General features: G+C 41.8%; 1 protein-coding gene across 1 annotated transcript in view; it reads right to left on the reverse strand.

Moving 5' to 3' along the window:
- The window catches only part of LOC115357642 (ephrin type-B receptor 1-like), an 88234-nt gene that overhangs the window by 54865 nt on the left and 18606 nt on the right, over window positions 1–14763 (reverse strand). Inside the window, exons 2-4 of the mRNA XM_030049217.1 lie at window positions 5264–5328; window positions 4251–4541; window positions 806–1024 (exon numbers count right to left, since the gene is read on the reverse strand). Of these exons, the coding sequence (XP_029905077.1) occupies window positions 806–1024; window positions 4251–4541; window positions 5264–5328 (575 nt within the window). The remainder of the gene's footprint in view (window positions 1–805; window positions 1025–4250; window positions 4542–5263; window positions 5329–14763) is intronic.

A 14763-nucleotide genomic window follows, 5' to 3' on the forward strand; every position in this document is an offset into this window, starting at 1 on the left:
TTAACTATCAAATAAAGTTCATTTGGATATAAAACCTCTGTGAAATCAATAATTTGTTGTAGTAAACAATCATTTTAATTGTCCTCTATAGTCACTAGTCTGTTTTGTCTAGGCATGACCCTGAGCCCTAGCTCTCTTGGATTTAAGTTTTGCGAGCCACTTGATATAAAATTGATTTTGATTTGTGCCTCTTGGTGGCACTTTTCATTCAAATGTCATTTTTCATGTAGTACTACACACAACAACACAGTATTAAAAATACACATTTTACAAATATCATGCAACTGACACCAAGAACTAACCTGTATCTACCTTCTACATGACTCCTCATCTATTCAATGAATATGCGACAGCTCTTAAAAAACAGTAGCAGTTATTATGGATATTATGGATATGGATAGGATCATGTATGTAAAATGTTAACTGTGAGATTTTTGTAAATGTAGAGTTACTAAAGGCAAGGCAAATCTGTACCTTCCTACTTGAACTTGAACACACTCAACAGTGAGGTGATGAATGTACAGTACACCTTTCTCAAGGTACATGTGATACAAAAGTACATCTCTTGGTTAATTTGAGTGGAAAATGGCAACCACAGGCAATCACTGACCCCCTTTTTGCCTGGCAAAAAGGGGTTAACACACACACACATTGTGTGTGTTGTCTTGTGTGTGTGCACTGAAGACACACTTTGATGGCAGGTACAAATGTAGTCCAGTTAAATCATATCCAGACAAAATCCAGATATGAGGTGCATATTAAGGCCAGGCATGAAGGAGTTTTCAGGCCTATTTATAGCCCATACCTCTGGGAAAAAGGCAAAGTTCTGCACCACGCTGGGGCATTTCTTGTAGAAAACTCTAACAGCCAGAAGGGACATGCAGGCACCCAAGTCCTGGAAAGCCAGATGGAACCCTCTGCCTCGGGACAGCGGCCCAAAACTGCGAACCTCTGTGTTCACCTTCATTAGCCTCCCCCCAAAATCAACCTGGGAGAAACTCTCATCTGCTGCAATGGTGTCCACCTGATAGAAAGAGAGAGAGAGAGAGAGAGAGAGAGAGAGAGGAAAACTGGGTAAGAAAAAATAACACTTAAGAAAGACCACACTGACTGCTAGCCTCCACTGTCCTTGTTCTGTATAAAATATATAGTCCCAATCCTCAGTGCTGATCGGCCAAGTTTAAAGCCACTGTAAAACGCTGGATAAACACACACCTGTGACCACAGTACAGTTCATTTACATATTAATGTGCTAACTTACAATCATAACAGTACTGCAACTATATTGCTTAGTGGGAGAACTGCATTTTACGATTAGAGCATGGTGATGTTGTGAGTCGGTGAACAGAAAACACAGACATTTTTCTGTTGAACAGGACACATGTGTGACCACTTTGCAAAATTCTGACTTATATTTATTTTCTTGTTATAATATTTAACAAGACCATATTTAATAAAATATGCACACATTTGAATAACTAAAAAGAGTAACTAAATAATTGATCGTTTGCGGAGTCATTTGTAGAATGTGGGTCTTATTTTGATTAATTATTTACAAAATACTATGTCTGTGGTAAAAATATCTTGATTTTGGGGGATTTTCTTTCATGTACGACGTATACCCCGTAAAACAAGTAGGACTGATTTTTTTTATTTCTTTTTTCCAAAGTAGGATGTCAAATTTTCTGTCTATATCTACAAGTTGAGTCGATAAAAGAGGGGTTTTCATGCCTCACTGGAAACATTTGGCTAAAAAGTCATCTTTTCAGCCCTCATCCCATCAGAAAGGGAGCATTGTTAGCTCAGCTCTCAACCCTTCTCTCTCTGCCATCACCCTTTTCTCTCTATCCCTCTCTCTGTCTGGTCCAGTTATCCATCTGTCTGTCTCTGTCTTTACGTTCAGAAGAGGGGCTGCTGGCCCAGATTCTGCTCCTTTAGGCCCATCTGACACCATTTCACCTGCCTGACTGCTCCATCGGTTTTCCTGTCCCTCTGTCTATCTCTCCATCTGTGTTGGTCCAAATGCGTGGCTATTTTTACATATTTGTTTTTCTTCATGATATTCCCACGTTACATATGCATATATATGGTATATATGCAGTGTATTGATGTTTGTTACAACTGTTTTTCATACTGCACAGTTCCCATTTTTGTAGCTGTAATTACTGCTAGTCCACTACTGCTATTGTACATGTACTGCAAATTTTAAGTCATTATTTGTGTACTTTGTGCATGTACTTTCATCTGTGCATTTCTGTATGTACTTATACATTTCGCCCATTTGCTTCTTTTATACTGACATTCATTTTTCCCTTCTGTGTGTTAGATTGCTGGTTGCTGCTATAACTTTCCAATTTCTCCACCTTTATTATCAAGACTTTATTTAATCTTCATCTTTGCTGTGTATCTGTCTGCCAACTTATCTGTCCATTCTGCTGTCTACCCTTCTGTTTGTCTGCACCTTTATTTATCCATCTGTCCCATTTTTCAGAAAGGGCTGTCATCCAGTCTAAATGGGCATTCACTCTACAAGAGTCCCTCTCAGGGGTTTCTCTTTTTCTTGCCTGGGTTTTATATATTTAATCATTATTTGTGCAGGCCAATAGCTCTCCAAGATGACACCAGCTGTGGTTGCAAGGAGATTTGAGGCTAAACTGCAAAAACTCTATTCACAGCCTCTGTCGAGTACTACAGAGGCTACAGAGGATTTTTTGGTTCTTTGTTTCACAGAGGCTTTTCAATGTATGTATACAATAAGGTCTATGGTTAACACAAGCCAAAGAGAATTTGATGTTTTGTTCCATGGCATAAACTACACACATTAACCTCTCAAACACAAGTTTCAAAGCTGTTATGTGCAAACAAGTTGCTGTGCTGTTCACATCATCACATCAAAAAGGTTAACTCTGCAGAACTTGAATGGAAAAGGAGAAGTCATGGAACTGTTTGCTATGGCCGTTTGGCTATATCAGAATAAAATGGCGATTGTGGCTAGTTGACCCGTGTGACAACACATGTTAGTTAGGCAAGAAAGGGTATCACACTAGCTTGAGAACTGAGAGGACATGTTGTGCTGTGGCTGCTTGCAGTAATCAATGTTAATAATTACCACCAACTGGTCCAACAATCCTGAATTCCCCTCCTGCAGCAATGCAACACAGAGGACGTACAAGACATCCCTCCATCCTCCAATGCTTGTTTGGTCGCTGCTGCCAAACCTCTCACCTCACCCAGTCAGCAACTTGCTCCAAGTCAATTTATAAGGGGGTTAGCCCAGGAGCATATCTATGTTCCCAGGGTCCTAAGTTCCTAAGGTCCTATGTTCACAGGGTTCTTTGTTCCCAGGGTCCTAAGTTCCCAAGGTCCTAAGTTCCCAGGGTCCTAGGTTCCAAGGGTCCTATGTTCCCAGGGTCCTTTGTTCCCAGGGTCCTAAGTTCCCCAACTCAATATTCTGTTAACGCACATCAACCCTAACCCCGACCCTAAACCCCTGAATAAAAAACTGAGGAACATCTAATTTAGGTTCCCATTATGTGCTGCACAGAGCTGGTGAACATAGGACCCTGGGAACAGAGGACCCACTGTCATGCTCCCATTATGTGCCATACAAATCTGGAGAACATATGACCTTAGAAGCACTGGACCCTGGGAGCATAGTCCATAGTTAGCCCAGTACAAGAGCCACAGTTCTTTGTAATGGCAATGACACATAAAAATGTCACCATCCTGCTGTGTTGATTGAATGGGAAAATCTGCTCTATTCCAATTGAGGTTCTGTGTTTAACTCACACTCTTGCTCTTCCTGTGCTCTGCTCCTTAAATGTATTGTGTTCATTCACACTTCTATCAACATTTTCCACAGAGTGTTTATGAATTTTTAGTTGTTGTTGTTTTTTTTTTTTTTTTTCTAGTTTCTAGCAGAGACAGCAAGATATTTGAACAAAAGCTACCATGAGGGAGGATGGTGGTGGGATGATGTTTGTTCACTTGTTGTTTTCTCCCAGCATTTACTTTCTGCCTTCCTCCTCTCCCTTCTGTGTGTGGCTCCCTAAAAGTGTATTGGTTTGTGGAGATTGTTGTGATTAAGAAAATGTGTAAGTATCATAAGCCTTTGTAAGTGACAGAGCTAATTTTCTTCAAAAACCCCTTTGGGAAAATTCCACTCTAAATCTCCTGAGGCAACCCAAAGTCAAAGTAACTTCCGGGGTGCCCAACAAAAACACACCATTCTCTGGGTTCCCATTCATTACCTTGAGAAAGGGGGCATTGGCCCAGTACTCCACCCCTTTGACACCCTCTGACACGGCCCTGTCGGTCTCCAGGTAGTACAGGTTGAACGTCTCCTTGCAGGATCCCAGGACGCTGGGGATGGAGGCGCAGTCCCGCACGGTGAAGCGGATCTCCACGTAGACGCGCTGCGCCGCCCGCCTGTCGATGTAGGTGGTGAGGAGCCAGTTGTTCTGGCTAGGCTCAAACACGTTGCACACTTGGTATGTCCGGATGGTGTTGAGGTTCTCATCGTAGCCGCTCACCTCCTCCCACTGGGGGAGATGTGGGTCGAGAAGAAAGGAGGAAGAATAGAGGAAGAGAGGAGGTGAAGCTAAAATGATTAATGGGTTTACCGAGTCCTGACACAAATTAAACTTTCTCTCTCCCTCCCTCTCATTCTGTCTCTCTCTCTCTCTCTTCCTTCCTCTGTGCTCCCCTCCCTCACTTGCTCCATTTCTCCGCTCTACCTTGTTCTGTGCTGCACAGGGACGACCATTCATCACAATTAGAGCCCCTCGCCTCAGACACACACACTCACACACACACACACACACACACACACACACACAGACAGTAGTCCATCTTTTATTAGGGCAACCTTTTCAAATTCCACATATTCTAAGAACATGAGTAGCGAAACCACATTACCCATATTCTATTCCATTCTATTCTATTCTATTCTATTCTATTCTATTCTATTCTATTCTAATGTGTATTGGTGTATTGTGTTCTGCTACTCCCCTGATCTATTGGACTCTCATTGTATTCTGCATCAATAGCGGTTAATTGGTGTCACCTTGCCGCTGTAATTAAGAATTTGACAGACTCGTTAATGGAGCACTGTAAAGTGTACTCAAACTGCCTTCCCCAAGGGTGCACACACATACGCACAACAGCACACACACACGCACGCACGCACGCACGCACGTACGCACACATACACACACACACACACACACACACACGCACACACACCTTTGCACATTGTTCTTACCCCATTGGCAGGGAATGATATCCAGCCAAGCTCAGCTGTCGCTGTCCTTGTATCCATCACTGTCTCTGTCAGAAAGAGAGAGAGAGAGAGGGAGAGGTGAAAGGCGTGAGCAGCAGGAAGAGGACAGGTAGGAGTTTAATTCATGGTCCGCTCATAAGTCAGCTTTTAATACAGCAAAGCGATGCATGTCAGTCATATTAAAAATCCCACATTACATCCATTCCTCAATATTCCCCTCACACCCTTTCCATTAACCCTCTCTTTAATAAATTAGACAAGCGACCACGACTGGAAAAAAGGTTTGCAGATGTGGAACTACAAGGCAACTGCAGTATAAAAACCAAGAATGCTCACTGGCACAACAACAACAAAGGGAACTGTGGTAGCTATGCTGAACTGAGACGCTGATTAAGATACAACCTCTGTGTGAGATGCTGACAAAGAACGTCACAAAGCTAAGCGCGCCATCTGAGATAGCAACAAAGGTGGGCCAGAGCTTAAGCAGTTATGTGACAATTCAAAAACAGAGCTACGTGACGGGCCCAGATAGCAAGCTTATACTGCAAAATATGTCTCTTAAAATCACAGATCCTTTTGTGTTAATGGTGAAATATTGTAAGCAGCCCTGAGGACTATTTTCAGCATCTTGCCCTTATGGATGGATTAGATGTTAATTTTGTCTGTGTATGTTGCTGCCTCTCAATTTAGGTGGTGCAGAAGGAAACGATCAAAAATTAAGGATGGGAAGCTTTTCATACAAGACAGATATTTTTTTTTTCCATATTATAAAAATAACACGATGCAGATAGTATACTGTAGTTGACACTTCACTCAGGCAACCATCTTCACTACAAATGCTTCAAAATAACCCCTTGTTAGTGCATGTCCTTTAGCACCTTTTGTCCTGTAACTATGGAGCAGGAATGTGTGTGCCTCACGCTTTTCCCTAGAAGAGAAAGCTGACTTTTAAAGCGATTTCTGATTGCCACTGACACCTGAATTAGGTATTTTAATTAATGCAGGCTTAAAATATATCATTTTCATGAATTGTCTCAAGTGACAATTCTCATCTAAGCCTGTTTTTTTTTTTTTTTTTTTTTTTTTTGGTTATTTCTGTTGCTTTGAAACCACAATCATGATATAAAGACTACACAAATCCAATCAGCCGTCAGGGCCCTAGACGTCCACTCATCACTTCGGCTAGTGTAGCTAAACTGTTTGCGAAGCTAATTCATGGTGATCTTAGCGATATCCTCTGTTTGTGAGGATGACATGACAAGCTGTTGGAGGAGCGAAAATCATTATAAGCCAGGACATGAGCAGGAATCTACTTGTTTTGAGTGTTGAGGTGAGCAGCCAAAACAGTAGGTCTATCTGATTTGTCTGTGCAAATTTCATGGCACTCAAAGGTGTATATAGTCATTTATATAGTGATAAAAAAAGAACTCTTTACAAATAGTACTCTTTAAACACTTAATATTCGAGACCATTGAAATATTTGAAACAACCTTAATGAGTGCAGGTTTATCCTCACATCATCTAGCTCTTGAGTTTTGGTATATTCCTATTTTCTCATTGGACTTCACTCCCAAAACTTTCCTACTTTATAGCTGTCGGAGGAAATACACTTCCTCTACACCTTTGTCAGGCAGGACAAAGATTGTTTTAGACTTTTTTTTTAGGGCAATTTAAATTGGTCAGTTTTATCCTAAACAGTCAGCGGAACTGGAAAATTCAATCTGATCTGAAGCACACTGTTTGGTAAACAATAGGCCACTGGAAAAAAAAAATGCTTCAAAATTGCTTCACATTGCCAAAAAAATTTTGCTTTCCACTATTTTGAACCCCTATGTGTTTAATCTGTGTGAGAGGATGCCTCTACCAGAATAATATACCTTTAACATGCTACTTGTGGCTGCACTGGGCAAAGCGAACTGTGGCACACTGCAGCGAGCGGGCAGACAGGTACGGCCGAACAGACACAAGTGAGCTGGCACTCTGACTACACAGACCCTAACGCTGAGCCCTTTGTAATAAAACATGGTGAGAAGATTCAGCGACATCACACCGTGAGGCGGCCGCAGGCAAACAACCCCCCTTGATACTTGACATGCTCTCATCCTCCTGCACTCTTTCATTCTGTCGCCCTGTCTCTCATTATCTGCTCTCCTCCTCCTCACATCCCCCACCTTCATCCTGTCGTCGCTCTACCTCCCTGTCTTTTATCCTCTCCACCTTGGGTGCTTCTTTTTGTCAGCGAGTGAGCCTAATTACAGCAGAACCCAGTTTTTCAGACCTCCCTTGGGAATGAAGGTCGTTTGGGAAAATGAAATGCTTGTCACGCGAAAATGTGGTAGGCTATCAAAATCTTGGACCAAAGCTCATTCAAACTGTGACAATAGTCACTATCTAATTTGCAGCTTGAATGCTTTCGCATGTTGTCAACAAAGATTTCAAAACCCGATGCATAATAGAATATAGACCTAGTTTATTTTTTACCTTGCATGTTTTGAGAGCTCGTAAATCTTTGAAGTATGCATATTTTAAAAAAAATAGCCCACCAATATTTAGCAATGAGGGACTATATTATTGCACCTATCATATCTTGCTCAAAGCTTGAGCATTATGACCAAATGCTGAGTAAATAATTTGAATGTAAACAGTGCCATTTGGTGTCCAGTCTGTTGAGGAGGGAGACCCACATTCACCCAAACATCATCAGTGGGCATTACTTGTGATTAAAAAATGGAATCTAATAGGAATAAAACCAGCCATGTAGTTGCTGGTATATGGTGGGCTTATTAGAGTGGATCTACTCATCAGTCTAATTAGCAGCACGCAGCACACACTTCTCTGTGCATAATAGGGTACACTCACCGATCAGCCTAATTACCTTTGACATATTGGAGACTGTGATCACAGTGTGCCCACCTCCTCCTCAGAGGTGCACCTCCTCAATGAAACAGTACACGGCTGAACAAAACTAAAACCATTTTATGGCATAGGAAACAGCAGGTAAATCCATTCCATCTTGTTGCAGTCAAAGAGGCTGTTATAGCCTTTTTTGTGGTACCCAAGACAGAAATAAAGGTATTTCCATCACAGATGCTGATTTAGTAGCAACTTTACAATTTCTATGCCTCCCTCTCTCACCCTCACTCTCTCTCTCTCTCCTTCTCTCGGGTGTGTGTGTGTGTGCGAGTGTGTAATATATGTACATGTGGTCAAATGATAAGTGAGGTCGGCTCATCCTATGCTAATTAGCCTAGCGTGTTCTAACCAGATTAGTCTATTGCTCACAGACTGCAAATTAATCCTGACCTCTATGTGTGTGCGTGTGGGTGTACTGTATGTGTGTATGTGTGTGCTCCTCTGAAAGAAAGAAAGCCAAGAGGAATGGAAGACACCAAAAATTACCCCCACATACACACACACACACTCACACACACAACAAAGACACAAATACACCCACTAAACACACGCTAAAAGCCCTCCTGGAGGGAGGGACGTCATACCCCCTGCAGAGACAGTTGTTGACCAATCAGGCACTGAAGTGGAATGACACAACATCACGGAAGGCCAACACAGTTAACAACACACACAACAAGACACAGATGCGTACACACACACACACACACACACACACAAACAAACCAGCACTGTCAGGACTCACGCAGAGTAGCCTTTCCTTAAATCCAATGTCACATGCCCACTTTAGTAAAACACCCCAACTTTTTACTTATTTAGACAATTATGATGCAAGGCCAGCTGCTCTGAAAATCTCTACAACATTACTCCTCTCTTTCATCAAACACTGGAAAGCCTTTACAAATGCACACAATACTGCTGTAACCCTTACGTGAGCACCTACAGAGAAAGCTGGCTTGAATATAAGAGAGAAGGGTTATGTGAGAGCCGGTATGACATTGGCGTTATCAAGTTTTACTTCCACCAGAAAGACCTCTCGAAAGCTCAGCAGTATACTGTGATGTCCCAGAATCACCCCTGTCTGCACACTTTCAGTTCCCCTCAGCTACACTTAGACTTACCCACGGCCCGAAACATCTCGGCTCGCCCAATAATTTCCTCATTCAACATCAATCTGAACTACTGCCTAATGGGCCCACCCTGTTGTCTTGAAACAGTCTGCTCAGCAGTCCCAAAAACACATTGGATCAGCAAAAAATACTGTAGACTTAACTATGCAACCACAATAGACTTACTTCAGGAGTTGTGGATGTTTTGGACAATCTCAATTCTGCTACTATAGCAGTGCCATCATATGATAAATTAAGACCCCTATCTTGGTTATGAGAATGGGTTTTCACACTGCAGGCCCCAGTACATATCCCTGTTTTACAGCCTGGTGTAAGCCACTAACTCACTGTTACTGGTGCTGGTAACTTAACTCACTGTAGTGGATGCAGGGTGTACAACAGCTTTCCAGCCTCTCTGTTCATCCTCAGTGCATCTAAGCTTCTTACTCTGATAAACATCATCCCTTGGCACAGTGAGTTTTAAGTCAACTGAGAGTTGGATCACAGCACATGTCAGGATGGTGCTAACTACCTCTGGAAGGATTGTACGTTGTAAGGGATAATCTGCAGCCAGCTGGTCATTGTCATAAAATACATCCCGACAGGGTGATCTTGTATCGCCCTGATGGAGCTGGCCGACTATTATCCCACATGGTTAGTTATGAAATAAAGGAATATGCACGATATTAATTTTGAATCAATTTAATTAGCCTTCAACACTACAATAAAATGAACAGTCCATAGATTTGATCCGTGTCCATAGCAACTACATGTGGATGGCTGGACGCATTAAAATTTCAGCTGTTAGCCTATTACACGGCACATTTACTCAGTGTCACTATATTGTGATGTACTCTACGATAATAGAGTGTCTTTTTTGTTTATGTGCTGTTCATATGTTATGTTCCCATGTGATTTAATTTGATATATCCGTGTTGTAAAGACCTTTTGGCTCCAGTAGGTGTCACTGTTAGCAAGCTTGCTTAACTGCTTAGCGTTAATAGATTGGACTTTCCGTGCAGTGTTACATTACAGGGGCGGGCAAACCCTCCTCTAACATCCAATCCAACCCTTCCCAACACATGCTACACAATAAAATGGATAAGATTTAGGTTAAAGAAGGCGGGGCTGCGTGTCGATCGGCAGAGTTTGACATCCAACGCATCCTGTATCCAGATCACTTGAGGTGATATAGCCTTATTCATAGCAACAATTATTTGTCTGAAATATTGGACTGCAGAGAGTTTTCACTAATCAGTCAGGTTGTAATAAGGCAAATTTGATGCAGGTGTTTTTTCTCCTTCCATGCAAAGAATCAATATCTATTTACTTTCATTTGCGTCTAACCAGGGGCTTTGGCACTCAGTGTCAGTTTTTGTGAAAGGCCAATTTGGCAGCCTAACAGAATATGTTAGGCTAACCTGTGCTGGTTGAGAAGTTCAGGTGATAGCAGCAAATAAGAACTTGCTCCAATGATTAATCTTATCCAAGATGATTTCATAACCGACAATTATATTCCCTTACACTTTCATATTTCATCCTGTCTGCCTGCCCAGCTTGAGAAACTACTTTGACAGATCTTACTACTGCTTCTTCTTGGCAATACATTTGCCTTGTTCCCATTTTATACTTGTAATAGCGGTGCTGCTGATCAATACAGGTTTGTTTGAACAAAGACCACCTATGTTGCCCTATAAAATACCGCTATGTCAAAATACCAGTCGAGGTTTCTTTAGGGCATCGGACTTGTCTTTTCCTGTTACAGTAATGGCTGCCAAATTACGAGTTGCACTGTTGTGTCAGTGTCAGGTGGCGTCAACTAGACCGCTGAACTCCACCATTATGCCAAAGAGACATAATTCAAGAAACTCAAACCCCCAGGCACAAAGATATATTTGAATAGACTTATCAACCATTGAAAAACAATAGCTGTCGGCACAATATCCACGTAAGCCATATCATCACGGTAATGCATAATGCTGTTACAGGCAAGAATGGACTTGAAGTCTCCTGCATATTTGGAATAGCCTTCTATTAGCATTGAAGCAATTAATCCAATGATAAGCATCCAAATTAGGTTTAGGCATAATTACAGCAGAGAGATAATACAGCTTGGGTTCTGCCTGATACAACATAAATAAACTGTTATGGGATAATTCAAAGGAACTTTATTTTTGAATAACAGGCTGATGTTTCACATCACATCCAAGACTGGTTGTTTTTGTATCTTTTTAATTGAAGTTACTGCCTGTAGAACTTTGAAAAAATCTTGTCCCTTTGTGGTAATAATTTACAACACCCTCCCACCTTCATCGACCCCTCTGCAGACAGCAGAGAGAAGACATGTATACAGAAGAGGTGATGCAAAATTAATATTGGAATGAAGCTGTGCAAGGAGGTGAGTTTTTTTTTTTTTCTCCTACGGCAGAGGATATGTTTATCAAGAGCCAGATTGAGGTGAGTAAGTCTGTCAGTCATAATGAGTGCTGCTTGCCTGGTGTTAGGCAAGCTACTGCTTTGCTTATTGCATAAGCAAATGTATTTGTTGGGAATTTATAAAGTTTGCAATGTTTGTCCCTCCAACGCCAGAGCGAGGTGCTGCTGTTAACGGGGACACATGCGTTCAAAACCATGCATGGCGCAATTGCTAACTATACTCAAAGATACTGAACAGCTAAAGCAAGATGATTAATTTTGCCACTAATGGTAAGAAAATGGAATAGACTTCCCAGTCTCCTAAGTGGGCGTGGTCCTCCCCATCCTCCCTCCTCTTGCCTAGCAAAAGCTAGGAGCACCAGCAGCCAGCTCGTACAAATTCACATTTCTCCTGATTTGTTTCTTTTAAAAATGGTCAGCGACCATGGGCCATAATAATCAACAGACTCGGGACCTGCTGCTTGTCTCCTGAGGTGTCAGGGGTGCCAGGGTTGAACCACGTGACCCAAATACAGGATATGAAGTTGAGGAATCTTGTTTCTCCATGGCAGCCTCACTTCAGTCCTCCATTTAATGATGTGGCAGTGAGATCTGTGCTGCATGTGGAAATGCTAAGACACATAACTCTTTTGACCAGCGTCAATGTGATATTTTAACACTTAACAGTTAGCATTAAGTTGTCAGGCATCTTGTGAATCTTCTCCTTCAAGGTCCGACCCCCAAAACTTGCGACATCCCTGTAAAGCTTAGGTTGTTTCCTTGAAGGCACATCTGGAAATTTCATGATAGCCTGCAGTTTGGAAGATGCAGCTCTAAATAATGTCCGCTACTGAGGAAATAAATGCACTGGCTGGGTCCCAGAGGATCCTGGTGAATCAGTTCCATTATACAAGACTGATTATTCAAGACTGTAATAACCTCAACTTCAGCAATAAATAATGCTGCACACCCAGTTAGGTGTTGTGGGCCTGGAGAGCAACTGTTTTTGTGCATGTATATGTTCATTTATAATATAATATCTGCTACAATTGATTTTTTTTCCATGAGCACGGAACGATTGATTTTTAGTGGTTTATCGGCACTCCTAACGGATTTGTTTACAGTTCTGCTACAATAGTGCAGGGATCCTATAGCTGTACTTTTCTAAACCTGGAGTACTGCTAAACTTTTTCTGTAAATGACTTTAGTTTGTAACAAAATTTGTTTAAATTCATATTTTGTGTGAAATATTTAATATCTCAGGGAAGCAGCCGTGCAATAAGCAGGGTAATGTACAGCAAGCTGGTCATTATTGCAAAATAACCCTGACAGGAGAATCAAGACCCCGATGCAAAGTGGCTAATTATTCTGCGATAATCACCAGCTTGCTTTAGATTATCCCTTACACAGAATCTGAATGTGTTAACAACATCAGCTGCCCTGCAACAATGAGCTTTTACTCACACAGTCATTTTTCACACTTCCATCACACCTACCCAACATGCCACAAACAACAGCTGACATGAAACATCTACTGGGTTACCTAACGGGCAACGCGACGTGATGGAGTGACGGCAGACAGGCAGCGCCGACGGAGCCGTGTGGACACAGATGTAAAGACACGGATCCACAGGGGAGCGCACGCAAGACGTTTCCAGGCCAAGTGTGTCCACAAACCCATGTGGTCTCATAGCAACGGCAGCATCTTTATGATCAAACGGTAAAAATGTTATAGAAATGAGGAAGTGTAAGCAATGCCTTGAGGTATCAGGTTGTTTTTTCCTGGTTGTTGATTTGTTGTTGTTGTTGTTGTTGTTGTTGTGAATGGAAGCAGGGAGAGGCACAGGGCTGGCGTGCTCAAAAGAACAACCGAGCTGTCACACATGAGCACTTATCTGTGCCACCATTTCTTATTGAATTAGCATCCTACGCACACACAAACAGACAAACACACATGTATACACACACCCACACCATCCCACACAGCCTGGCACATACACACACACACACACACACACACACACAGTTCATTGTTACCAAACAGTCAGTACTCCCTCTGTTTTCTCTGTCTTTCTCTCCTCTGTCATCTCTGTCCTCACACTTTGTGGTCTCTGTTTCTTTCTGGGGTTTTTTTTGTTTTTTCAATCTCTCTCTCTCTCTCTCTCTCTCTCTCAATCATTTTTTGATTTCATCTCTCGTCTCATTCCCCCTCTTGGATCCTGCATTACAGTTGTTGTTTTTTTTTTTTTCTCGACTGCACTGCTTCCACACTACAGCTGGGCCTTTCACTGTTACTAAACACCACAAACCATAACGCCATCTACCAAAAGACTGGCCCATATAAACTCTATTCCCCTGTTTTAAAACATGTAGCAGATTTGTTGAACTTTTCACAAAAAAAAAAAAAAAAAAAAAAAAATACTCTACACACACACACACACACACACACACACACATCCCTTCATTTCACGGCAGCACCATGTGCTCATTTAGAAAGCACAGACAGTCGATATCATTAACTCAAGGCATCCCAGTTATCACACGTTTCCTGCAGGTGGAAACAAAATTGTTCACACACCTGTCAGAATCTCAGGGTGGATCTGCTGGCTTTCCTCGAAGGTCTGTGGAGATCGTCTACATGTACATCAACTCAACCAGCCAGCAGAACCGGAGGAGCCACAATATGCTGTCTGGTTCGCAACTTGTTCACTAACAACCCAACAAGTATACAGGAGCCAGTTGTTGGGGATCAGCTAGTAATTAAATTCCAAAATGTCATCAAATTACAGTTACTAATCAAAAATGTTGGTGATTACAAAGGGATTCCTTTCAAATATATTATTTTTGTTAAAAAGCTTATATGTAGATAGGGGTGTGCAATATATATAATCTATGAAAATATCTTAATTGCTGTTTTAATGATGTGCGAAATGACAAACTTGAGGAAAAACCAAACCATGCCTTGAGAGCTCACACACATTCACTGCATATGATCAAGCCAGGTAGGACAGACCACTGCCCATGTGCCTTGAGAACACATGCAGTCTT

Source organism: Myripristis murdjan, chromosome 4, assembly GCF_902150065.1.
Source record: "Myripristis murdjan chromosome 4, fMyrMur1.1, whole genome shotgun sequence".
In the NCBI taxonomy this organism is placed as follows: domain Eukaryota; kingdom Metazoa; phylum Chordata; class Actinopteri; order Holocentriformes; family Holocentridae; genus Myripristis; species Myripristis murdjan.